The following is a 26,956-nucleotide window of genomic DNA, read 5'->3' as shown; positions in this document are numbered from 1 at the left end:
ATTATCAGATCATAATGTTTCGTTTTTCATAAATAATATATCAAAATGCGTACCAAATTATATATATAATAAAATTAAATTAAAAAGTTACATGTACTCATAGTTGCATTCAATGGTGACATAACAAGATAACAAATCAAAAAAATTAAAAGGTAACACATACCAATTTTGTTGATGCAATTTGCATAGAAAACAGACTATGTATACATGCACATACAGAACAGCATCATACGCACAATACGTAACATTCTCTCTCTGAACAAAAGAAAGGGTAGTAGAGAAATAGGGCGGAGCAGCTGTTTGTTGCGGAGTATTTCCAAAACCACTACCAGAATCCACCAATTCCTGTGATCAAATTTGTTACAAAACCCTAAAGTTTCTGTCTTTGCATTCTGCTTGGTCTTTATAGTAAACACTCACTTCTCATCACCCCTTATTTTCTTTCATTTCTGGCAATTTTTTTTTTCTTCTTCCCTTAATTGGATTGTATTTATAGCCTTTATTCATATTCCCTTATGTGAGAGGATCAGCGTATTGCATTTCGGATATTGCCTAAATCTGAAGAGGCCTTAGCCAATTGTGTTTGATAATTATATGGTTGGTATATAAAGGCTGAGTCTTTGGAGGAATTGAGCTGAGGGTCTGTGTTTTGATTCATCCATTTTTGCCGTTTTTTAAAAAATAAATTTTGAGTCTTTTTTGTTTTCTGAGCTTTTGATTCAATGGCTGCCGGCGCTGAGGTGTGTGTTGAGACAGCAATGGTTGAGGCTCCTGCTGTTGTTGAGAATTCTTCTCCGGCACCAAATTCCGGCAAAATTTCTGATGCTGGCTCTGAGCTTAGCGTCAATAATGCGAAATCTGAGTCGCCGGCGGATGGCCAGAAGGACTCCGGTTCTAATTCGAGCCCGGAATCGGAGTTTCAAATGCGGGATATCGTTAATATGTTGAAGACATTGAAGCTCAACCCACTGGCAAAAGAGTTCTTTCCTTCTTCCTATGGCCGTGATGAGGGGCTCAACAATTTTGTGGCAGCTAATAAGGCTTTGGGGGCTGATGGTTTCCGAAATAACAGAAGGGTAAAGTTCCATTTCTTGGGTTTGATCCATGTCTTATGTTGTTGGTTGTTGGAATTGAATAACGTTGTTTTCTTTGCTTTGTTTCATTTTCATGTTCTATGCAGTTTTATCTCTTTTGTCTTTAGGGTTATATCTGATTAGATTCCCAAGTTTTATGTCTTATAGTTAATGCACTATCATTTGCACTGACCTTTGTGTTTGTGTATTTGTGTGGAAGTTATGTTTTTGTGTGTCTAATTGTCTATGTAAGTAATATTTATTATATGATTGTTTTGATTGAGAGTTGTGGCCTCAATTGCATTGGGACTAAGATCGATTTGAGTTCAATTATAGTTATTGCAGCAAATAGGAATGAAATTCTGTTATCATGGTTTAAAAACATCATCATTCTTTCCAAATGAGAGGTTGTGTTTGGTTATTCCATTTAGGGGAATTCATTTCGATTGGTTTATCAGCTACGTATATATGTTAATGGTACATTTGGTTTACTGAAACGGAATAATGGATATCTGGATTTCGGTTTCCTTACATTCCGATATTACTTTGGTGTCTTTATAGCAGATAGTGAGATAGGTGACTGGGAATTTGTTGTTTAAGTGTGTTTTTTGCAGGTTTATAGGATTTCGCTTATTATTGTTTGTTGTTTTCTAGTCTGACGAGAATAGTTAATTGTGGTTGACCATATGGTTTAATTGGTTTTATGTAATTCTTATTGGTATAATGTCATTGTTGTAGTAAATCGCTTTAATTTATTTTGATCTCAGAGAGGAAACAACTATAATCAGGGCCGAAGCAACCGAATGAACAATAGAGCTTCTAGAGCTCAAAGAGAAGATAGCATAAGGCGAACTGTCTATGTTTCTGACATTGATCACAATGTAAGTATGTTTTAGGCCTTCCAAGTAGTTTTATGTGACTATCTAATTTCCGCTAATGCTTATTTATTTATTTATTATATTTTTAATTCAGGTTACGGAAGAGCAGCTTGCTGCCTTATTTAGTGCGTATGGACAAGTAAGTAAAAAAATTTCCTAAAATTATTGTCGAATGGTAAAATATATTCCTACCAAAGCCATTTTCTTTAATGTTTCTTTCTAATCGAGGTAACGAGGTAACTTATAAAACGAGGAATCTTTATACTTGTTTTCGACTGTCTTTTTTCTTTTTGCAGGTCGTTGACTGCAGAGTTTGTGGCGATCCTCACTCCCATCTTCGCTTTGCTTTTGTGGAGTTTGCCGATGAATGTAAGTTGCACGTTTTGTCGTGGATTTGTTCTATGTAGCCGTAATTCGTTTGCGATATTGTAACCTGACTTGTCGTGGGAATGAATTTCATCAGACTCTGCTAGAGCGGCTCTTTGCCTTTCTGGTACGATATTAGGTTTTTCTCCGCTCAAGGTCCTGCCTTCGAAAACTGCTATCCTTCCCGTGAATCCTACATTCCTTCCCAGGGTACGAAATAAAGAAAATTGTTCGTTTCCTATCCTTCGATTGTATCTTTTGCTATTTTCTTGCTCAGAAATTATTGCGTTTACATTTTCTTTAATTTTGGTGTTCTTTTATTTACAGTCAGAGGATGAACGTGAGATGTGTGCTAGGACCGTTTACTGTACAAATATAGATAAGAAGGTATGGAATCTATAAAGTTTCTGTTGGTCCGAAGGATATTCTGGGGTTATCATGTTCGCTAGCTTGGCAAAATCACCCTATATGTATAGTTTTTGAATCGTAAAATTTATAAATTCAATGCACTCTATTCTGACCAGGTATCTCAGGCTGATGTCAAGACTTTTTTCGAAACGAGATGTGGTGAGGTCGGTATAGTTTTCGAAGTTTTCTACACATGAATCGTGAGGTTAACTATAATACCATATAGAATACCGCGACTAAACATTTGTTTTTTCCAGGTTTCTCGCCTGAGGCTTTTGGGAGATCAAGTGCACTCCACCCGTATTGCTTTTGTTGAATTTGTCATGGTATGCTTCCGGCTGTGTGTGTTTGGATTCCTCGTATCTATATTATTCTCGACGTTTATCTGCATCCGTGTCCCCTGTATTCTCCTTAATATGCTAGAAGAATATATTCGAAATGACAAAATGGATCCCTGAATTACTCGACAAAATGTGCAGGCTGAGAGTGCGATTCTGGCATTGGATTGTTGCGGGGAAGTGTTGGGGTCCCAGCGTATCAGGTAATGTCGTTTTAAATTCAAATTCTGGCATTTGCATACCTCGAACCTTCATTTGATCCCGAGGCTTTTAACTTTTGTGTTTTATTGCTCAGCTCGTATTAGAAATCGCTACTAAAAACTGTGTTCTAATATTGTTGTAGGGTGAGCCCTTCAAAGACACCCGTGAGGCCACGAGTTGCTCGAGCTGGTATGCATTAGCCAGCCAGTCATTCCATGGTGGCCCGAGGGTCGGTCTAGAAGGCGGCATTTCGCGCAATACCCTTTGGTAGAGAGACAGACAGACAGGTTTTAGTTTATGCATGGAGAAGATGGTTTCAGTAATTTCAATTCCATCTTGTTTCTGCCAAACATTTTAATCTCTTTTTCCAGACACAACTCCCAACCTTTGTTTTAGCTCTCAAGTTTACAGTTATTGCTGTGCTGTGCTGTTAGTTAAAATGTCTTGGCAACCAGCAATGCTTTGATGTTTTGCAACTTTGCCTGCCTTCTTCATTTTTTGATTTTATACTTTTCACCAGATAAACACTATGAGGCTCATGCAAATTTGATTGAGAATAACTGACTTTAACGTGTGAACCTGTAAAGTTTTAAAGGATTGCACCGCACTTACTATATGATTGCACTGCACCCGGATTAGTGTGGTGTAATCCTTTAGAAGCTCGCAAGTTTGCAGATTAAGGTTGGTTCAGTGTTGCAAAAATCGCGCATCGACGTCGATCTCCTAGGCGCTAGGCGGTTGGCCTCCTAGGCGCTCTAGGTGCCCGCCTAGGCGTTCTAGGCGCCCTAGGGGCAAAAATCGCGCCTCGACGTCGATCTCCTAGGCGCTAGGCGGTTGGCCTCCTAGGCGCTCTAGGTGCCCGCCTAGGCGTTCTAGGCGCCCTAGGGGACCTAGGCGGTCCCCAGACGCCTAGAGGGCGCCTAGTGGTTTTTCCAACATTTGTCCCCTAGGACGCCTAGAATAGGTCCCCAGACGCCTAGAGCTAGCGATTTTTCCAATATTTGTTGGTTGTCACTTGATTATGATATATAGATCCTTCTAAAACCTAAAATGTGTAGGAGAGGACTTCATGGCCTTAGGGTTGAACATTCAATGAATGAAAAAGAAAACAAAATCAACTTTTAGGGGCATTGACCGGATGTTGGCTCTGGTTGACCGGGTTTTGATAATTTTTGTGTCCCCTACCCAAAGAAAAAGGTTGAAAAGTATAAAGTTGGCTAACAAAAGTTAATAATTTAAGAAAATATGTATATGTATTATGGTAAATCAACCGAGGATATATTATGCGTGATTAATTATATTGGGTATAAAAGATGTTGATACCAATTAATATGATAAAAATTCTTTATAAATTAAAAGTATATAATTTAAAACTTTCACGAGTCCATGAAAATAAAGTATATTTTCTATTTTTAATCAGTGCCATGTTACATAGTATTAGTGAATATTAAGGAGGGATTTATCCAAAAAGTGGCAAAACACAAAGGACATTAAGTTAGTTGACAAGTTGCCTAATAAGAATTAGGTACAAGATGCCCAAAGGCCAAAATTGGGTGCTTTTGTACGAGTCTTAAGTAGTATCTTATCACAATTGATAGGGTAATGTGTACATAAATCAAAACCACATATTTTTTTGGTCGTAATTCAAATGTTCTGGAGAAATGCATGCATTGATACTTCTTGCAGTCAACATAAGTAGGTATTTATATGAAACTAATCAAAAAATTATTATTATTTTTCCTTAAACACAAATGTTATATATAGTTTTGTCGTTTGGCTTCGTCCGGTGATGATAAAAACTTGTCTTGACTGTAAGTCTGTAACCTCGGTGAGTGTGTGAACATTTAAACATAAGCTCAACTGAATAGTGGTAATATGAACACAATGTTTTCACTTTACATACTATAATTATCATATTTCTAATGAATGTATATAAGTATATTATTAATGTCCAAGCACCTTGAAATGTGTTGAATCAAGAACAGACAATAAGCGCCTTTATTATGGCCGCTTTATTCTGCCTCCACTTATGAAAGGTCAAGCTGACACAATAGGCGTTGCGATGCGAAGAGCTTTGCTTGGGGAAATAGAAGGAACATGTATCACACCATACCATAGCGGGTATTCAAGAATCGGTACATGAGATTTTAAAGATGACATGTAGTGACCTCTCTCATGTGGGAGATTATGAGATGAGTCTCAGTGAAGGCAGATACTACAATGTAATAGAGTCAGTAGCATTAAAAAAAAAGTATATTACTAATGAAATCGATGGGATGTTACCGTCCACAATATTCAAACAAGCTAAGTAGGGGAGGAAGATCAATAAATATTTTATCAATTAAGGAGGGAAAGATCCATAAGTATTTAATCGATCAGTAAGAACAAGATTACTTGCAAGGGGTCGGGTGAACATGTAATGAATATAATTATATAGCTAACAAAGATGATGTGTGTGAACATACTATACCTAATTACTAATACTATAACATATTAACATGTACATATACAAGCTAAGTAATGAATATAGCATGCATAAGTGTAAGTACTAAATAATGAACTCAATTAGTATATTGCATCTAATTATAGCATATTGGAAAACTAAGCAAAATTTGAATACTAAATAGACAAAGTTTTTTTTGGTTATGCATTGCTCTCAAAAAGTTGAATCCCCAATCTCAAGGGTCCCCTACGTTCCGACTCGACGGAGCATCTGGTAGGTAATATGCGTAGAATTGTCAAAACAGGTCCAATTCATTTAGTTCAGTTAGTTTTTGACGAGCTAGATTGAAATTTGTCTGATTTTTCCCGTGTAACTATTGTGTTGTGCTACTGTGTTAGTGACTTTTTTTTTTTTTTTTTTTTTTTTTTTTTAATGACGTGAGAAACCTGCAGTCACTATATGAAGGTGTTAGGTGTGAATACCGAATAAACCTGGATCACGATTCACTATTAAAGAACCTTCCAAAATACAATACAATCAACGTACTATCATCACCAAATTAATAATGCCAATAAATGAGATAAACAAATCAAGACTAAGGGAGTTTGAACTTTCTTCCTATATCCTCGTGGGGAGACTCCATTCCCATTGCTTTGACGGTTTGACTCAAAACCTGCAACTAAACTGTTATAAGTCCTCTTAGACAGCCTGCAAATTATTTGATTGATCTGATCTGATGACAATTTAACGGTCAACTAAACCTTGACGTGGCCCTCCAAAATCATGGTTTGACTCAAACCTTCAACCTCCATTCCTCATTTGATTACAATGGTCAACCCTTCCCATCCACCTATATATACATACATGATTCTTATACCTTCGTCTTCCATATCTGCACTTCCAACACTTCAGAAACAGACCAAAAAGCCAAAACCCAGTTTTTTTCTGTCATTTTCTTTGAAAAAAAAGTTCCATTTTATTTCTTGGCGGCGGCATAAATGGCTGAAGAGAGCAATAATGGGTTTGCAGTGAAGGTGGTGATAATCAACACAGAGTACATAGAAACGGATGCCCGCAGCTTTAAAGCCGTGGTTCAGAGGCTAACCGGTAAGGATCCTAAGGTGGAGGCGGCGGCGGCGGAGGAGGCCGGGTTTAACGGCCATCGGAAGCTTCATTCCGGTGGAGGAATATTATTGTCGCCGGCGGCCAAGACTAGCGGCCAGCAGCTTCATTTGCCAACCGCTCATTTACCCTTCAATGATTTTGATTGCGATAGGTTACTGTTCAACAAGGAACTGTCACCGTTCGATGAGCTGTCGTATGCGCTATACGCCCAATCATAAACTAAAATGAAGAATAATGTTATACTTTACTTTTGACTAGTGATGTAAGAGAAGATGAGAAGTTCACTCGATCGGTCCAAAAATAGGTTTCTGATTTTCTTCTTCCTTGATGATGAGAAGATAAAAAGATGTATGTTGCGAGAGTAATGCATTACAAGCATATTAATTAGTCATGTTAAAGAGTTTTGAATTAAATTTTTATGATCAAACATGCATGATGGAAGTGATCTGGGCTGAATTTGAATTAGTTTTGTAATAGTAATTATCAAAGGATGTATAAAAAGAGTGACGGTGAACTTTAATTTTAAGATTTCATATCAAATTTTGTTTGTTGATAAGTGTTCTATTTGCCTTATTTTTATCCAGAAGCCTGTTTACTTCTTTTTTGAAAGCAGAAGCCTGTTTACTTCATTTCTCCTTTTTTAATTTTTTTCTCATTTTTTTTAATTTCCCATATTCATTTTTAAACAACTTTCAAGAAATATAAACTCAATCTCCCATTGTCAAAGAGAAAATCGGGGGTGATGTTCAATAGAGTCAGGAACGATGACTAGAGAATACAACTATGAATGGTAGCTAGATAAAAAAGTGAACGATGACAAGAGTGAAAGTCGTGGATGGTGGCTAAAGGAAAGGCTGGGGATGGTGGTTGAAGAAAATCCAATAATAGCTAAAGAAAAATTCATAGACGGCGACGGGAGAAAAGGTGTGGAATGGGGGGCTAGTGAAAAAATTGAGGATGGCGGAATGAGAGAAAGTTAGGAACATCGGTGATAGAGAATGTTGTGGATGACGATTGAAGAAAAACTGAAGATGGCAGTGAGAGAGAAAGCAAAATAGGGTGGTTAGAGAAAAAACAAAGAGAAAGTCAATGATAGTGGCGGTAGAGAAAGCTAATTATGGTAGCATCAGAGCAAACGGTGACAAGAGAAAAAGTCAATGATGGTGGCTAGAGAGAAAGACGAGAATGGTGGTCAGAAAGAAAATTGGGGACAGTGGCCAAATAGAAAATCAAAGATAGTGACCAAATAGAAAGGTAGACGCAGAGACCGAAGAAGAGAAATTATAAGAAAAAAGAATTTAGAAACATTATTGCCAATGTTTGGAAGTTATCCATTTTTTCATGTCTTCAAATTTGGAAAACATGTGTTATAGAATAGTTCTCCATTTTTCATGGTGAAGGAATTGACAAGTAGATAAATTCTCCTCTTTGAAAAAGGTTTCAAGATAAATAGCGATGCAATCATCTTCAATGTATCATCAAAGAGACAAAACCTAAGCTTTGTGAAAGGGGAATAAAATACTCTTAAATTCACACACTAATCAACATTTCAATTGATGTGTCAATTGATACAACTCAAATTTTATTACATTAAATCATTAATTTCGTATAAATTCTTTTTAGTAGTAATTACTAAAATTGTTTTGACCTCGATCAATTAGACCTTATTTCAATTTAGGAGAATAAAGTTATAAAATTATTAAAGGATGAATAATGAAAACTTGTAAAAAGAAAAAAATCGAAAATAATATTATAAAGACAATAAATGACAAAAACTCTTAACAATATATCAATGCTTTAAGTGCCGGGCAATCCACGACACGCATCTTAGGAGGCGCGTACTCCTCCCTCCATTTTCAAACTCCGTCATCTTCTTCTTCTTCTCGATTCTTTCCGGCTCAATCACTCTTCCCTTTACCCCTCCTCTCTGCTTTGCTTTTTCTCCCTCCGATTCAAAACACAAGCCGAAAGGTGCAGAAATAGAACCGACCCAAACAAATATGGAGCCTATATTTTAAAATTGTTTTATTTTATTGTGGATTACGTAGTTTATTGGTATCTACACACGAATGCAGACACAAATACAGCGGAGAGATAAGGCAGTTCTGATCTTGTTCCCTCTCGATCTTTCCCCTCCTCTCTGAACTTCCATAAAGTTTCGATTTTTTTTGGCTCTTCCAGGTCCGGGTTTCTTTCCTCCATTATTTTTGTTTTCTTTATCTTATCTTCTCCCCTTTGTGTAGCGTTTGTTGGGATTGATTTTCCGGGGTTTTGTGTTGGTGGGCGGATGTAAATTTCAGGTCTTGTGGGTGTATGGCGATGAAATTGCGATGAGATTTCGGAATTAGGGCTTTAAGGGAGTGCTTCCTTTTTTATGGGATTTTGAAGGTGGTGAATTTTGGTGGAAAAAAAGGAGAGAGTTTTGGATGGGAAATAAGTTGGGTAGGAGGAGGCAAGTGGTGGACGAGAAGTTCACTAGGCCTCAGGGATTGTATCAGCACAAGGATGTGGATCACAAGAAGCTTAGGAAACTCATTCTTGACTCCAAGCTTGCTCCTTGCTACCCTGGAGAAGATGAATGTGTTAGCAACTCTGAGCTTGAGGAGTGCCCCATTTGCTTCTTGGTGTGTGCTCACTTTACCTTCCAGCAATTTTTTTGTTCGGCTTTAATTGCGTTTCGATGAAGTTAGGTGCCTGTATGAATGTATGATGATATTTTTGTTATTTGGAATGCTCATGTGCTTAGCTTCCTTTAGCTAAGTTGCTCCATAAAAATCATGGCTGGAAACCATTCTTGATAGTGTTTGATTGAGTGGTAAAGGTTGTGCTACATTGTGTTTATCCACAGCTAGAATTTGAAACTTGGGAAATCCATCTTATTTCACATTTGGTTTAACTAGTAAGAATATGGTTACATCACACTCAAAGTGTGATGTAAAATCTCACTTGGGACAATGGAACTACTTTTGATGAAGAAAGATGAACAAATTAAAAACATTCCAGCAGGCAATATATGATGTTAGTATGTTCTTGTTTAGAAAAGAAGACCAAAAGCTATACAATGTTGATGCTGTAATTGTGTACTTGTTTTTTAACGAGTTTCGCATGGTATAGCAAATTTTGCTCCATTGGATAGTTGCCTAGTTGGTGAATGTCTTCTCACCATCTTGTTCTTGCTTGGATGTTCATGAGTTTTTAACACAGTTCGGGTGTGGTGGGGTGTATTTTCTTTGTAAGCCATGTATAACATAAACCTCATCTTAATGAGTTCAAATGGTTTCTGACTGTCTGCTTAATCTTATCTTTTTGTTCTATATTTAATGCCTCTCCGTTCACCTCGGGCTTTTCAGTATTATCCAAGTCTCAATCGTTCAAGATGTTGCATGAAAGGAATTTGTACAGGTACTATTACAGTATTATGCACATTCCTATTCTTATCTGATGCCATTCTCGATGTATAAAGCTCTTCGTTATTTTCTTCAATACATGGATTTCTTAACTGGTTTTACTTTCTACAGAGTGCTTTTTGCAGATGAAGACCCCTAATTCAACCCTGCCAACACAGTATCCTCAATTTCTTTCCACATTTCTTACTGTTTTGACTTTATGTCCATTTCCAAATAACAATTCTTGCAAATCTTCCTTAAACCGTATAAGATGCCCTTTCTGTAAAACTTTAAATTATGCTGTGGAGTATCGTGGAGTAAAAACGAAGGAAGAAAAAGGAATCGAGCAGATTGTATGGTTCTTTCACATTTCTTGATTGAATACCTATGGTGATTCTTGAGGGCCTCGTACTGAACTTTTAATGTTAAATTATCTGACCCTCTATGTTTCACTGCTCCAGGAGGAACAGCTAGTCATTGAAGCCAAAATACGGATGAGAAAACAGGAACTTCAAGAAGAAGAGGAGAGGATGCTCAGGCAGAAAGAGGTGTGCTCTTCAAGCAGTATCACCGGACCAAGTGAGATGGAGCATTGCTCAACAACAGGTGCTGAATTGTCTCCCGGGGTTATCATGTTTGGCTTGAATTTCTCTGATTATGAGCCGTAGTTTAAACTATTGTATTGCTTGCAGCAGCACCTTTAGCTACCGCTATTGAAGGTTCAGAAGTTGTTACTTCCCAGGAGACTTGTTCTGCTCCAGCTACTCGACAAGCTTTATGGTCTAGACAGATCAGGTATGGAATTGTCTCGTGCTTCTTTAGCGTTGTATGCTTCAGTTGTTATCCACTAGGTTCTGGTTCAAGTAAATAGTTTGTAAACAACTTGATTTATTTTTTTACTTATAAATATAAAATGCAATTCAACGACTTTTCCTTGCACTCATGTACACAAGTCAGTCATTGCACTCCTTCAATCTCATCTTAGATGACCGTATTTCCTTTCTAGGTTGCCCTAAAGTCTTGGTAACTCTCGTCATTTACAATCTTTGGTAGTAAACCATTAATATACCTATGGGGGCACATTTGTACCTCAAGAAAACTTCACGGGAAAAAGGACCAACTTTAAAACCAAGCCACTGACATTAAGGAGTTGATCATTTTGCATTAGAAGTTGCAGAAGTCAAGGGCACGTTTCTTGGTTTTGTTGTGAAATAACTTTCATGAAAAGACGATTTGGACTTTGGAGGAAACTATTGATACTTTATGTTATCGGCACTGGTATTGCCATTCAAGAAGTTGAATGCAGAAAAAAGGAGATGTCATTGACATGATTCATGAGAAGAGACTCGAGAGTAGAGGGTATAGTTACTGTGTCCTTAAATCAGGAGTATCCTCGTCGTCCAATTCATTCCACTTGCTTCTGTGACCCAGAAATGAATCTTTCTTATTCTGCGATTCAGATGTTATTGTCTGAATGTATAAGCATTCTTTGTTATTCTGATTCGTGATTTTTGAACAGGGATGATGAATTTGACTTGGATCTCGAGGACATAATGATTATGGAAGCTATATGGCTATCTATTCAGGTACATGAACCAGCAAATGACATATATATTAGTCTCATTGGTAATTTGGGAATATTTCACTATAATTTAGAATTTGTAGTGCCTCTTGTTTTATCCTGTTATGGTGAATCATTATTGCTTACTCGGCCTTTGATGTATAATGACAGGAGAATGGCAAGCCTCAAACTCCAGGCTATCGTGTTTTGGCTCCACCAGAACAATATGTAAGTCACGATAACCATGCATCCTCCATGGCCTCAGCGGGAGGATCTTCATCTTCCCCTTCTGGAGGTCTTGCTTGCGCGATTGCAGCCCTTGCTGAGCGCCAGCAGATGGGCAAAGAGTCGTCCAGTAGTTATAGCGGAGGCGTATCATCTTCATACAATCACCATTCTGCCTGCAGCAGATCTCCGGATAGGGCGGTGCAAGAAGAGAACGAAGATTACCCTCAGAGCGAGATGCCAATGGATGGGGAAGACAGGGAATGGGCTGACAATGGTTCATCGAGGGGTGAAGCGGGAACTGGCTATGCTGCCTCGGATGATGTGGGCCAGGATCCCCCTCGAGGTGAAACTGAGAGAGACGGCTTTCAGCCCGTCTCGGGGCCCATCGTTCCAGAAAGTTTTGAAGAACAGATGATGCTAGCCATGGCTGTCTCACTTGCAGACTCACAAGCAAGGACAAATGCACCAGAAGCATGGCACTAGCACTTAATATAAGCTACTTAGGATTCAACCATGTTACTGTTTTTATTTTATTTTTATTTTTATTTTTTTCTCCCTTTCCCTGCTCTGCTACCCTTATTCTGATGTAGAAGAAATGGAATCCTCTTTTTATTTCCTTTTGTAATTCCCATTACAGCTTGTAAAACATGGATAGAAAAGAAAAAATGATTCTAGTAAATGATTATACTGTTTTGTTCCATTATGCAAAGAGAATAAACAGCTGAAGAAGAAGAAGGCTTTCATTCTTGAACAAATACAGAACACAAATCTCAGGGTTTAAAAACTGTAGGATTACAAGAGAATAATGTTGAAAATGTTACAATATTACCCACATGCCAATGTATTATCAAATAGAAAGACACAATGAAACAAAATAGAGACAATGGCTTGTAAGCCATGCAATTTTCAGGCCAAAGCTACCTAAAAACTGCCATCTTTTCTAGTTTTTCCAAACAAGTTAATACCATCCGGGGTCCTTCAAGTATAGTGGTTTTGCCACATTTAGTCCTAAACTTTCAAATTGACCGTATGTGGTCCTTCGACTTTCAAATTTAACCATTAGTGGTCCAAGTTAACCCCCCATAGTCCTTCAACTATTAAATTTTAACCAACCATGGTCCTTTCAAGAGGATCACGACTGGTTAAATTTTGAAACTTGAAGGACCATGGGTGGTTAACTTGGACCACGAATGGTTAAATTTGAAAGTCGAAGGACCACAAACAGTCAATTTGAAAGTTTGGGACTAAACGTAGCAAAATCACTATACTCGGAGGACCTCAAACGGTATTAACTCTTTTCCAAACCTCTGATCTTCCCAGCTAAGAAAAGCACATTTGGAGTTATTCAGGGCTCCATAGAGTTGCAGACTACTACAGAGACCATGGGAGTCTCTGTAGCTAGTGGTGAAGCCCAGCAATGGTGATTGGTGAAAGTTACGAGAGTTTGTACCCACTAAACTGGTTTTCTACTTGCAGAGTTGCAGTCCATGGCATGCAGCTATAGAGTATCGTGAACATGGTTATGGAGTATTATTTAGCACCATGCGAATAGATTGTAGAAGAATGTCTCTGCAAACTAGGCCGCGGCTTCAGGTCAGGAATACAAGAGGGTTAGAGAGGTTGTCATGCCGTTTTCTATACCCAAAACCTTCGTTTATCAAAGAATATTACGACCAGAGCAACAATCAGAACAAGATCAACAGCTCCAGGAAATATAGTAATTCGGAACCTGCTCCTAGGAATAAAATGCTTCCTGAACCCAATCGTATGCATAAGGCTGGTCTGCAATTAAAGTGAAAAAAGGAAAAACACAACCAAATTTAGCATAGCTTGAAACTAACACAGTCTATACACTCGATCCACAACACACTTAAGGTATCCAGAGCTCGATGCCAACAGCATGGATATATGGCCCTATTTGGTAAATGACTGTTAGCTGATAACTATTAGCTGTTAGCTGATTGAGTTAATTAGAGGGTATAACTAGTTGATAACATTAGCTGATTGTAGGAAAGTGTTTGGTAAATTAACTCTTAGCTGTTTTGTATAATTTCTTTTCTCAAAAAGCTGCTTTGAGCAGCTTTTTGAATTTTAGCATTTTGGAGTTTACCAAATAGGGGTGATTGGTTGCAACAAGTTGTGATAAGTAGCAAGAAAACACATGAAAGGTAACACAATTGTAAATTATTACCTCAGCCATTATTGAATTGCCTTTGTATATGGTGCAGGATCTCATGAAGGGGCAGCCTTTCATCTTGATATCAGCCTTTGTGCCTTCACTGTTATCACCAGCAAGAATTATCTCAAAATCTTTCTCCATAAATGTATTCAAAACCCTATTCACTTTGAACATTAATTCCTTGTCTTCCCTACTGTCTCCCTTAAATCCTTTCCATGATCCTTTCTACAACAATCACAGAACATATATAAGTAAATAGAACTTATTACGTGCGATAAGAAAGATGATAACTTTTTTTCTTTTTGCGTATAAATTACTCTAATCAATAATGCTAAGAGAGATTCGTGGCAAAAGAATAAACTCGAAAGGGGAAATTTTATACTCGTAACGGGACGGTAGAAAGACTCACAATTACTCGAACCATGGTAACGAGGGTAGTACCGGCGGCGTCGAGGAGCAGTTTCCGGCGATGGGGAGGAGACGGAGAATCGGTTGATCGACTTTCGACTTCGAAGATGAGATTGCGAGAAGAATCAGTGAATTGCAGTCTGCCGTCGCCGCCAAACGCCTTGTGGTTCTTCGACAAGAAGAGATCAAATGGGATTTCCGCATTTTCCGGCACCGGCGGATATTCATCCTCTAATTTCTCCGCACCTTCCATCGCTAAAGAATTGGATGCTCGTCCGGTATGACAAAGCAAAATGTTAAGACACCTCACCCCAAATAAATAAATAAATAAATAAATAAATAAATAAATAAATATATATATATATATATATATATATATATATATATATATATATATATATATATATATATATATATATATATATATATATATATGTATATATATTTAGGTTCTCGTGCGGGTGAGGGCTTCAGGTGCGGTTGTGCGGTTTAATCTGAGCCATTCATCTCGCTTTAATCAACGTCCAGGATTATCAAAGTTTTAAAAAAAATGCGGTGGCAATTTTGTAATTTTTGCATCTAGGTCAAAATTAGGGTGAGCGGATCTGTGATTAATGTGCGTGAGTTTTGTGCGTGTGTTTTGTGCTTAACGTGCGTGAGGTTTGTGCTTAATGGGCTTGGGGATGTGCTTAATGTGAATAGTTGTTAAAACTTAAAGTCTGTGAGTGAATACTTAAAGTGCGTGGGTTTTGTGCTTAATGTGCGTAATGTTTGTGCTTAATGTGCGTGAGTTTTGTACTTAATGTGCGTGAGTTTTGTACTTAATGTCAGTAGTTGTTGAAACTTAAAGTCTGTGAGTTAATATTTAAAGTGCGTGGATTTTGTGCTTAATGTGCGTGAGGTTGTGTTTAATGTGTGTTGGTTTTGTACTTAAAGTGCGTGCGTTTGTGATTAAGATCTAACACTTAAGGTGCACTTTAGCTTATACTTTTTTGTTCCAGGCACGCGTTTTTTTTTTTTAAAAAATTTCATTGATTTGAGCCGTTGATCTAAATTTGATCAACTGCTCAGATTTAACCGCACAACTGCACGGGAAGCTATACCCGCACCTGAACCCTTCATATATATATATATATATATATATATATATATATATATATATATATATATATATATATATATAGAATAAAGTTCAAATGCGGCGGGGTCTTCCCGTGCGGCGGTGCGGCGGAATTCCAGAATACACCAACAGTGTTAACAATATGCACCAACAGTGTAACAAAAACACACCACAATGAAATGCAATTAAACATCACAAAATACACAACAGACTCAAAAAAATACACCATATAACTCACCACCCCCAATGGTGTATTCCTGAACAGTGTATGATGTTTTTACTCACACCTAATGGTGTGTGTTTGGTGATGTAGGGCTCTGTTTACTCTGTTTTTTGTGGTGTATTTTCCTAACGTTGATGGTGCATATTTGTTGAACTATTAGTGTTGCCGCACCGTAAGAAATCGCCGCACCGTAAGACACTGCCGCACCTGAACTCGCCTATATATGTGTATATATATATATATATATATATATATATATATATATATATAATTGTTATAACTGATTTTTAATATTATTGCATTTGTAAAAATAAATTGCGATGCACGGAGAGGTCGTATTATAATGGACATTGCACAACGAAACACAATAATAATTTACGTCCAACCAATACGACATTGTCCAAATTTTATTCCAGATTTTGATGAGATTGTTGAACCACAACAAATAAACATTGACTCAAATAATGGTAAGCTTAAATATTACATATAAAAAATAAGATTATTATATTTTAAAAATAAGTAATAATTTCTTATTTTTCATTTTAGTCGATTACTTAGACTTTGATGATCCAACCTATGTTTGCCAGCACTATGACTTAATTTTTGGTACAACGAAAGGTCAAGCAATTCAAAATCAAATACTTCCCCAAAGTATACGAGCTGCTGTGTAAATGGAAATATAAAGTTATCGTTAATGATAAAGCCTCCAACAAAGTTGTATGATTTATTTTTGAGATAAGGGTCAAAATAGACCCTTGAACTAATGATGAAAGTGCAACCAAGTGGCTTGTAGTCCACTGTATTGAGTTGCTCCCTTAGGTGGGAGGTGATGGGTTCGAACCTCAGTTGAGGCAAGTAGTGTGTATATGTAGGGTATCCCCTTCACTATAATAATAATAATAAAAAATGATGACCCAAAATGTGTTGCCATATTGAAATCATTGTTAGAAGTACAGGGCGTGCTATTCTAGCACCTACTATCGAATGTCCTGAACTCAATATTTCCTATGTTTGCAAATGGTAATTTTAATGCAAGTTATCTTCAAGGGCGTGCTATTCTAGCACCTACTATCAATGTCCTGAATTCAACATTTCCTATGTTTGCAAATGGTAATTCTAATGCAAGTTATCTTCAAGGGCGTGTTATTCTAGCACCTACTATCGATGTAGTGAACTCAGTGAATGAGTATATGAGTGAGTTGCATATGTTTGCAAATGGTAATTCTAATGCAAGTTATCTTCAAGGGCGTGCTATTCTAGCACCTACTATCGATGTAGTGAACTCAGGAGTACATTTCCTATGTTTGCAAATGGTAATTCTAATGCAAGTTATCTTCAAGGGCGTGCTATTCTAGCACCTACTATCGATGTAGTGAACTCAGTGAATGAGTATATGAGGAGTTGCATACCGCTGAGAGTAGAACACATTTTAGTTGCGACACAGTATGCAAAGCTGATGCAGACGTTGGAATACTTGGTGATGTTCACACACCTAAATTTTTGAACGGCATTAGAGGTTCATATGTTCCAATTTAAACCATGCAATAACTCTAAAAATTGGATCATCAGTCATGTTGTTAAGAAATATTGATCACTTAGTTGGTTTGTGTAATGGTACGCGATTGGTAATCACAACATTAGCAGACCCCGTAATTGAAGCTGAATTAATAGATGGTGCTAACAAAGGAACAAAAGTCTTGATACCCAGAATGTCAATGTCACTGTCTAATACCAGGTTGCTATTCAAGTTTCAATGAAGACAATTCCCGTTGATGTTATCATATGCAATGACTATTAACAAAAGTCAAGGTCAAACATTGTTACATGTAGGATTGTTACTTAACAAAACAATTTTTTTGCATGGTCAATTGTACGTGGCTGCATCTCGAGTTAACAACTCAAGTGGTCTTAAAATATTGATTGCCAACGACTCAGGAACAAATGCTACATCAACAACCAACGTGGTATACCACGAAATCTTCAATAATTTGTAATTGTGTGCCACTTATTTTTTTTTTTATATTGTATGTTAACGTATTTTCATTATTGTTTCTATTTTGTAATTTCAAAATTTTAATTTAATAATTTATTAAATTATTCACACAATTAGACAATATTTGAAGAATATCCATCCCGTGCATCGCACGGGGAACTTACTAGTATAATGTAAAGTATTAAGCATCTATTATTAAATAATTAAAGTAGAAAGGTATATAATTAACAACATTTTATCGTATCTATTTATGCCTGTATAGTGATACCCTGACTTTTTTTTTTTTTGGCAGAGAATGAAAATGGTACATTCAATGACAATAGTGGAGTGTCGTCCATTGAAAAAATTCAGAATAAAGATAATCGTTCACATTTAATTGGTGTATTCCAAAGTTTGCTTTGTACGCCTTTTAAGTGTATTGTTTTTCACATTTCACTTCCTTAATGATTAGTTGATAATATTCTTTGCTATTGTAATTCGCAGTTTCTTCTCCAATACGAACGACAATACGGACTAAGGGTCAATTACTAGTATAGAGATTAAAGCACCATATTTCGCAAATAAAAAAAACACCATATTTTAAATTATTATTACAATTTTTTATTTTTATTATATTAAAAAAAAAACTAAATTCAAAACAATCATAACGGAAGACTAGTAATTGAAGAAAAACTTTCCAATAAAATTGATTCTGAGACCATTCTCCTGTCATTATACATCAAAGGCCGAGTAGCTGGAGTAGACAAATAATGATTTACCAGAATGGGGAATAGACAGAATCATTACCATAAAACAAGAGGCACTGCAAATTCTAAATTATAGTTAAATTTTCTAAATTTTACATGCACTGCAAATTCAATTATAGTGAAATATTCTAAATTTTACATGCAGATGGCTGGGTTTAATCTTTCTACCCTGCGCATGCGTGATTCGTTCTCCTCTATGAGGAGACCGGATAACCAGGACTTTCTTGATGAGAATACTGTCCGTATTGGCTGGACAAATATGTTTATCTTCATTCAGATACCTCATGTACGACACGTCATCACCATTATCGAGAGGAGGGAGGGATCACATCTGCGTAGCACTGACCATGAGGGGACGAGCACGGCAACTTTGGCCCACATGGCTGCTACTCGGACCCACTTGTTGACTTGGGCCCACCTGTCTTAGACACGGGCTTAGTTGGGGCTTAGTTGGCGATGATGAGGACTTTGACTCTAGGGACAATTGGATACAATTTTTTTTATTATATATTTAGATATGACATGCTCTGATAGGATTTTTTTTTCATGTGGCCTCTGATAACACTAAAATAAAATAAAAAGAAGTTGCTCGATCAAGTATCTGATCTTGATCAACAAACTCAAATTTACATAGTCATGTAGCTTAACCATGTCAAAGATTTTCGCTAGATGGTGAAAGCTGACAACAAACATAGGCAGGGGCAAGGTACGTCGCGTCAAAATCGTCGCCATCTGAGACCTGATTGTCGAAAACAAAAATTATCTTTTGTTTGAATTCAAGCAAATAATTGCTTAATTACCCGTGCAATGCACGGATAAAATTATTTTATTATATATTTTGACGTGACATGCTCATATATGATTTTTTTTTTTAATGTGAGTTCTGATAACACTAAAATAAAAAAATGTTGTTCGATCAAGTATCTGCTCTTGATCAACGAACCTCAAATTGACATGATCATGTAGCTTAACCATGTCAACGATGGCGAAAGCTGACAACAAACATAGGCAAGGGGCAAGGTAGGGCGCGTCCAAACTCGCCTGAGTCCTGATGATTAGTTTATAATAGTCTTTGCTATTGTAATTCGCAGTTTCTTCTCCGGTACGAACGACAATACGGACTACGGGTCAATTACTAGTATAGAGATTAAAGCACCATATTTCGCTAATAAAAAAAACACCATATTTCAAATTATTATTACAATTTTTTATTTTTATTATATTAAAAAAAACTAAATTTAAAACAACCATAACGGAAGACAAAGTAATTGAAGAAAAACTTTTCAATAAAATTGATTCTGGGACAATTCTCCTGTCATTATACATCAAAGGCTGAGTAACCAGAGTAGACAAATAATGATTTACCATAACGGGAAATAGAAAGAATCATTACCATAAAACAAGAAGCACTGCAAATTCTAAATTATAGGTAAATTTTCTGAATTTTACATGCACTGCAAATTCAATTATAGTGAAATATTCTAAATTTTACATGCAGATGCCTGGGTTTAATCTTTCTACCATGTGCATGCGTGATTCGTTATCCTTTATGAGGAGACCGGATAACAAGGACTTTCTTTATGAGGATACTGTCCGTATTGGCTGGACAAATATGCTTATCTTCATTCAGATACCTCATGTACGACATGTTATCACCATTATCCAGATGAGGGAGGGATCACATCCGCGTAGCACTGACCGTGAGGGGGACGAGCACGGTAACTTTGGCCCACATGGCTGCTATTCGGACCCACTTGTTGACTTTGGCCCAACTGTCTTAGACATGGGCCTAGTTGGCGATGATGAGGACTTTGACTCTAGGGACAATTGGATACAATTTTTTTATTATATATTTAGATATGGCATGCTCTGATATGATTTTTTTTCATGTGGGCTCTGATAACACTAAAATAAAATTAAAAAAAGTTGCTCGATCAAGTATCTGATCTTGATCAACAAACTCAAATTTACATAGTCATGTAGCTTAACCATGTCAAAGATTTTCGCTAGATGGCGAAAGCTGACAACAAACATAGGCAGGGGCAAGGTGCATCGCTTTAAAATCGTCGTCATCTGAGACCTGATTGTCGCAAACAAAAATTATCTTTGCTTAAATTCAAGCAAATAATTGCTTAATTACCCGTTCCATGCACGGATAAAATTTTTTTATTATATATTTTGACGTGACATGCTCTGATATGATTTTTTTTTCATGTGAGCTCTGATAAAACTAAAATAAAAAATTTTGCTCGATCAAGTATTTGCTCTTGATCAACGAACCTCAAATTGACATGATCATGTAGCTTAACCATGTCAACGACTTTCGCTATATGGCGAAAGCTGACAACAAACATTGTCAAGGGGCAAGGTAGGGCGCGTCCAAATCTCGCCTGAGTCCTGATCGTTCCTTTCTGGGACCTGATTGTTGCCAACTAGGCCCAAGTAGTAGCCATGTGGGCCCAAGTCGCAGTCATATGGGCTCATGTCGTCCTCCCCTCACTGTTACTGCTGAGCGGATGTACTATCTCCCTGGATAATGGAGATCACGTGTAGTACGTGAGGGATCTGTATGAAGATATATCTATCTGTCTAGTCAAAATGGACAATATTTCCATCACCACGTTCCTGGTGGTCCGATCTTCTCAAAGAGAAGAATAAATCACGTATTCCCATGGTATATAAATTAAACCCAGGTATAGCTGCATGTAAAATTATAATTAAGAAAATGTGTATTAAAACAAAGAGTAACAGGAAGAAAAGAGAATACGCACGAATCTAATAAAACAGGAACTACATAGCAAATGTGGTGTAAAGGTGATCAAATCGATGTTCGAAAAGGCAATTGGATACAATTTTTTTATTATATATTTAGATGTGACATACTCTGATATGATATTATTTTTTTCATGTGGGCTCTGATAACACTAAAATAAAATTAAAAAAGTTGCTCGATCAAGTATCTGATCTTGATCAACAAACTCAAATTGACATGGTCATGTAGCTTAACCATGTCAAAGATTTTCGCTAGATAGCGAAAGCTGACAACAAACATAGGCAGTGGGCAAGGTACGACGCGTCAAAATCGTCGCCATCTGGGACGTGATTGTCGCAAACAAAAATTATCTTGGCTTGAATTTAATCAAATAATTGCCTAATTACCCGTGCAATGCGCGGAAAGACGCATGTTAGCAGTCAATCATTTGATACAACCCCACAACTAGTAACCGAAGACCTGAACGAGCCGTGAAGGTCAACTCGGATTCATAACGAAAGAAATGATGAATCTTTACCAAACACAAAGCATGTAGTGACTCTTTCATATTGGAGGCCACGAGATCGAGCATCAGTGGAGGCCACATACAGTATGACTTATCTTTATTTTTCTTTGGATTTAAAAGTTTGTAATTCATTAGTTGAAACAACAAAGTTAATTCACACGGTAAAGAGTGGAGTCTGAATTAAAACTCCTTTTCTTCTGAATTAAAACCATAGAGATATTGGTAATATATTAGTCTTTTTTCCTTTTCATTAGCATAATTCGAAAAACGGGACAGTGATTCTCTGTCCCTAAAAAATCTCCTCGGGGAATAGTTCCCCATCCCGGCCTGGGAACGGGGAACTATTTCGGGGATGGGGACAAGTCCCCATTCCCCGCCTCGTTGCCATCCTCACTATCTAGCATAGTATAATCCAAGTGAGAGGATTTAAGCCAAGAGAGTGCTTCGCTTATAGCAATTGCTTCGGCCTCGTTGGGTGAGAAAGCACATCCCCAAGGTGTGCATCTCCCAGCCTTGAACATGTCGTTGTCATCTCTGAGCACCCAACACCCAACCGAACCCCATCTTGCCGCCATTAACATCGATTGTTGCATCCACATTGAGCTTCAACCATCCTGTTTGTGGCCTCTTCCATTTGACCACAATGTTCACTGTTACAGATCTGCATGGTTGCTCATTCTCAATGATTTTCCTCCAGTCACACAGAGAGCTAGAAACCCTATCAACAATCTGGGTTGCTGTGGTAGAGATATTTCTCTGCACTTTATCATTCATACCAATCCAAAAGCAAAGCATAATAAGAAGATAAATGTCAAGCTTGGTTAGAACAGACTCACAGAGATGTTTGCATGCACCCAGTCCGTGAACGAGGAGAAACCATCAGGACCGATAAATTTGGTTATTATAGACCACCACTCCTTCGCTACTTTACAGGTCACGAGGGTATGGATAGTTTCATTAAAAATTTTGTCGGTTAGATCTGAGTTCTGTTAAGACTTTAATATTAGAATTCTATAAGGATTTTTAGACAATTATTAACGGTGAAGATAATATTTAACGGAAAAAAGTTAACGGATGATCATATAATTAAGGATAAATTAAGAAATCTCAAGAAAAAATTAAAATCTGAACCATTCATTTTTTTGAAGGTCAATCTTGCGATTGTATTAATGAATCAAAGCCGAAATAGCGTCAGGTGGGATAGCATCCCAGTACATAGCTTGATCCTGTGTAAATGCTAACGTAGCTAAAGTATGCGCATGTAAATTAACCTGTCTAGAGATGTAATCCAAAGTAATACGATTAAATAAAGACATAAACGTTCCCCAACGTACGAATGGATCGGCGTGTGATGGTGTCGGATAATTGTAGCCAATTCCATGCAATCCGTGAGTAAACTTACTGATGCGTTGTTTCGTTCAAGTAGCCAGGATAGTGCTTCCTTGTATGCCTGGGCCTCCGCCATAAGTGGTGAAAAACAAATCGGTAATTTGCCATTCCTTGCTGCCACAAAAGAGCCATCTGGCGCTATTATTATCATGCCGTACGTAGCCTCGCCCGTGTCGTGCCGGAAACCCGCGTCCACATAACACCGTAGACCGCCCTCTCCTGCACCGTTTAAGTGCTTCGTTGCCGCTGCCAGCTCGGTTCGGCGGACATGGGCAGCGCCGTATGCCTGTAGTGTTACGGTGGCTGCTGTGGCTAATTGGGCAGGCCGCATCATTGATCCCTTCCAGACAGCTGAATTCCGGGTTCTCCAAATATAATATAATATTGCTACCATTAACCGGGTCTGCTCCTCCGTTAAGGCCGCCATAGCCCCTTTTAGCCATGTTGTAAAAGAGTCTGCAATAATATTAGTAATAGGCAATTGTGTTATATTCCAAACAAGTCTAGAATATTCACAGAGTACTAAAGCATGCATCACATCTTCATGATCCAAACCACACATTGGGCATGTTGGGTCCACCTCCACCCTTTTTAAAATCAAGTTAAGGGTTGTTGGCAAAATGTCACATATGGCTCTCCACAAGAAAGTTTTCCACTTGGGGGGGGGGGGGGGGGGGGGGGGGGCTTTTATTTTCCACATTGCAACCCATTTATCAAAATTTGCTGGATTATTCTCATAATCACCCACAATATGCCTATAGGCATTCTTTACTGTATATGTCCCCTTGGGGTCACTCATCCAATACCATGAGTCCTCATACTCAGGACTCACAGGGATCATATTTATTCGCTCCACATCTTCAGGAATAAATAAGTCAGACAAAATATGTGGATCCCAGGTATGAGTCTGTATATCAATTAATCCTGCAACTCGTGCCTCTCTCAATTGCTCTGGCATTTCTGTTTGAATCAACGGGCTAGGATTATCTCGTAACCACGGATGTCCCCATATTAAAGTTGTCTGCCCATTCCCAATTCTCCTTCGCACCCCTGAGACTACCATTGCATGAGCTGCCATTATACTTCTCCAACAGTAACTTGGGCAATTACCAATAGTTGCATCTGTAAAACTGGTTGTGGGATAATACCTTGCCTTATAAATTTTAGCCACGAGTGATCCTGGGTCCGTCAAAAAACGTCATGCCTGTTTACCCAGCATAGCTAGATTAAAAGCCCTTAGTTCTTTAAAACCCATACCACCATACTTCTTTCGTATGCACAACCTATCCCATGCCTTCCAATGTATTCCACTTTCCCTTCCATTCCCCCACCAATATTTATTCATAGTTCGCTCAATTGACTGACAAACTGTGTCAGGTAGCAAAAAAACACTCATCGAATAGGTAGGCATAGATTGCGCTACACTTTTCAATAACACTTCCTTTCCAGCCTGAGAAAGTAACTTTTTACTCCACGAACCAATTCGTTGCCTGATCTTTTCCTCCACATACCAAAAAACAGCTCTCTTATTTCTCCCTACAAAGGAAGGTAGGCCCAAATATTTTCCAAAATTGGGTGCTTGCACCACCCACAGACAATCCGCTATGTGTACCCTGTCAGCCTCCTGGGTATTTCTGCTAAAACATATATTAGATTTATTATAATTCACCACCTGGCCTGACAATTTCTCATACCTTGCAAGGCACTGCCTTATAACTCCCGCCTCCTGGATATTTGCTTTAAAAAATAGGAGACTATCATCTGCAAAAAATAGGTGCGATACAGGTGGCGCCCCCCTTGCAACTCTGCACCCATGTATTGAGCCTGCCAACTGTTCATACTGTAATATCATCGATAGAGCCTCTGCACAAATAATAAATAAATACGGAGAGAGAGGGTCTCCCTGCCTGAGTCCCCTGGTTGGTTTTACGTGCCCTCCTGCTATACCATTGACCATTACAGTATAATTAACAGTCGTTACACACAACATAATGAGCTTTATCCACTTCTCACTAAAACCCATAACAGTCAGCATCCTTTCAAGAAAGTTCCACTCCATTCTGTCATAGGCTTTTGACATATCTAACTTCAAAGCACTCCACCCCACTCTACCACATTGCTTTCTATTCAGATAATGCCCCACCTCTGCTGCTACTAAAATGTTGTCAGTGATTAGCCTTCCCGGGATAAAAGCACTCTGGGATTCTGATATTAATCCTCCCATTAGTGTTTTCATCCTATTTGCTATCATCTTGGCCATAACTCTGTAAATGACATTACTCAACGCAATCGGCCGTAAATCTGCAACTGTCTCAGGCATCTCCTTCTTCGGTATCAAAACAATGTTAGTATCATTCAATCCCTCGGGGAATACACAGGAATTTAAAGCATTCGTTATAAAGCCAGATACATCTTCTCCCACTATCGCCCAAAACTGCTGGTAAAAACCCGGGTTTAACCCATCCGGACCCGGTGCCTTATCCGGATACATTGAAAAGAGAGCCTGTTTCACCTCATTAGTTTCAAAAGGGCGGTCAAGCATCACATTCTGTTCTAACGTTACTCGTGGGGCTAGGACCCCAAAAAGTGGATCATCACAACTCAATCCACTAGAGGCAAAAATATTGTCAAAATAACTTTGTATAGCATCATGCATATCATCCCCCTCCACCCAGTTACCAGCATGACATTTAATACTAGAAATAAAATTCTTTTTCCTACGTGCAGAGGCATACATGTGGTAAAATTTTGTATTCGTATCAGCCCCGCGTAGCCAGTGCTGCTTAGCTCGCTGCCTCCAGAACACATCCTCCTGGGCCTCGATTCGTTTAAGGGAATTCTCAATCTGTTGGTACTCAGCTAGCGCTACCAAATCCCTTCTATCTCGTATGGAATCTTGCCTCTGCTGTAGCTGGTTAATTCGTTTCCCGAATTTATGAAACTGGTCTCCCCCCCACCGCATTAATTTTTCTCCACACAACTGCTGGCAATGCAGCAATCCCTCCGTCTTCCCCTCCTGCCAGGCCGTTTCTACTACTTCTTTGCACCCCTCATCTAATAGCCAAGCCATTTCAAACCTGAATCTCCGCGGCCCCCTTCCCCTTGGCATGCAAATCGCATTAATACTGAGGAAAAGGATCGAGTGATCCGAAGCCCGGGTTCGAATATTCTCCAACCATGCATTCTCATTTAGCAGACCCCAATCATTCGTTATTAAAGCCTTGTCCAACCTTTCCTCTATCCAATTCGGCGTCCCATTTCCCTTCTGCCACGTAAATTGGTGGCCTCTCATTGGCATTTGCATCAAACCACAGTCATCCACAGCATCTCCGAAACCTCGTAACAGACTATTAGGATACGGATTTCCCTCCTTCTTCTCATGCTGATATAGAAGATTATTAAAGTCTCCTATCACCACCCAGGGCAATAAGGATCTAGTCTTCAGAGTACCAAGCAAATCCCATGTCTCCTCCCGCCTACCACGCTCGGGGATACCATAGATACATGTCATGCACCATACCTTATTAAACAAGCTTACTTCCACATCAATATGACTTTGCGAGTTGCTTAAAAGCCTTACCGTATTATTCTTCTTCCATAAAAGCGTCATTCC

General features: G+C 38.2%; 4 protein-coding genes across 6 annotated transcripts; 3 read left to right on the top strand and 1 right to left on the bottom strand.

Moving 5' to 3' along the window:
• Positions 1 to 223: 223 nt before the first annotated feature.
• LOC109156051 (polyadenylate-binding protein-interacting protein 8-like) lies at positions 224 to 3,744 on the top strand. Its single transcript, XM_019303836.1, has 10 exons — positions 224 to 1,076; positions 1,841 to 1,954; positions 2,046 to 2,090; positions 2,248 to 2,320; positions 2,415 to 2,527; positions 2,645 to 2,704; positions 2,842 to 2,889; positions 2,983 to 3,051; positions 3,205 to 3,266; positions 3,407 to 3,744. Exons 1-10 carry the CDS (start codon positions 723 to 725, stop codon positions 3,462 to 3,464), a joined length of 996 nt encoding a protein of 331 aa, XP_019159381.1. The 5' UTR covers positions 224 to 722; the 3' UTR covers positions 3,465 to 3,744.
• A 2,961-nt stretch (positions 3,745 to 6,705) lies between these two features.
• On the top strand, positions 6,706 to 7,050 carry LOC109155663. Its single transcript, XM_019303284.1, has one exon. It carries the CDS (start codon positions 6,706 to 6,708, stop codon positions 7,048 to 7,050), a length of 345 nt encoding a protein of 114 aa, XP_019158829.1.
• Positions 7,051 to 8,628: 1,578 nt separating this feature from the next.
• Positions 8,629 to 12,619, top strand: LOC109156050. 3 transcript variants are annotated; one of them, XM_019303834.1, is made up of 9 exons: positions 8,629 to 9,013; positions 9,133 to 9,456; positions 10,183 to 10,234; positions 10,351 to 10,396; positions 10,490 to 10,571; positions 10,680 to 10,824; positions 10,911 to 11,013; positions 11,738 to 11,804; positions 11,951 to 12,619. In XM_019303834.1, exons 2-9 carry the CDS (start codon positions 9,259 to 9,261, stop codon positions 12,488 to 12,490), a joined length of 1,233 nt encoding a protein of 410 aa, XP_019159379.1. In that variant the 5' UTR covers positions 8,629 to 9,013; positions 9,133 to 9,258; the 3' UTR covers positions 12,491 to 12,619. The 3 variants fall into 3 exon arrangements, with proteins under 3 accessions (XP_019159379.1, XP_019159377.1, XP_019159380.1); XM_019303832.1 differs by having other exon boundaries at positions 9,076 to 9,456; XM_019303835.1 differs by having other exon boundaries at positions 8,629 to 9,456; positions 10,914 to 11,013.
• Positions 12,620 to 12,762: 143 nt separating this feature from the next.
• LOC109156052 (protein LURP-one-related 7) lies at positions 12,763 to 14,898 on the bottom strand. Its single transcript, XM_019303837.1, has 5 exons — positions 14,596 to 14,898; positions 14,199 to 14,411; positions 13,505 to 13,789; positions 13,313 to 13,451; positions 12,763 to 12,962 (listed from the first exon to the last, which is right to left on the bottom strand). Exons 1-3 carry the CDS (start codon positions 14,845 to 14,847, stop codon positions 13,643 to 13,645), a joined length of 612 nt encoding a protein of 203 aa, XP_019159382.1. The 5' UTR covers positions 14,848 to 14,898; the 3' UTR covers positions 12,763 to 12,962; positions 13,313 to 13,451; positions 13,505 to 13,642.
• Between the last annotated feature and the right edge of the window lie 12,058 nt (positions 14,899 to 26,956).

Source organism: Ipomoea nil, unplaced genomic scaffold (assembly GCF_001879475.1).
Source record: "Ipomoea nil cultivar Tokyo-kokei standard unplaced genomic scaffold, Asagao_1.1 scaffold2704, whole genome shotgun sequence".
Classification (NCBI taxonomy): Eukaryota; Viridiplantae; Streptophyta; class Magnoliopsida; order Solanales; family Convolvulaceae; genus Ipomoea; species Ipomoea nil.
This window is presented reverse-complemented; position numbering and strand designations above follow the sequence as displayed.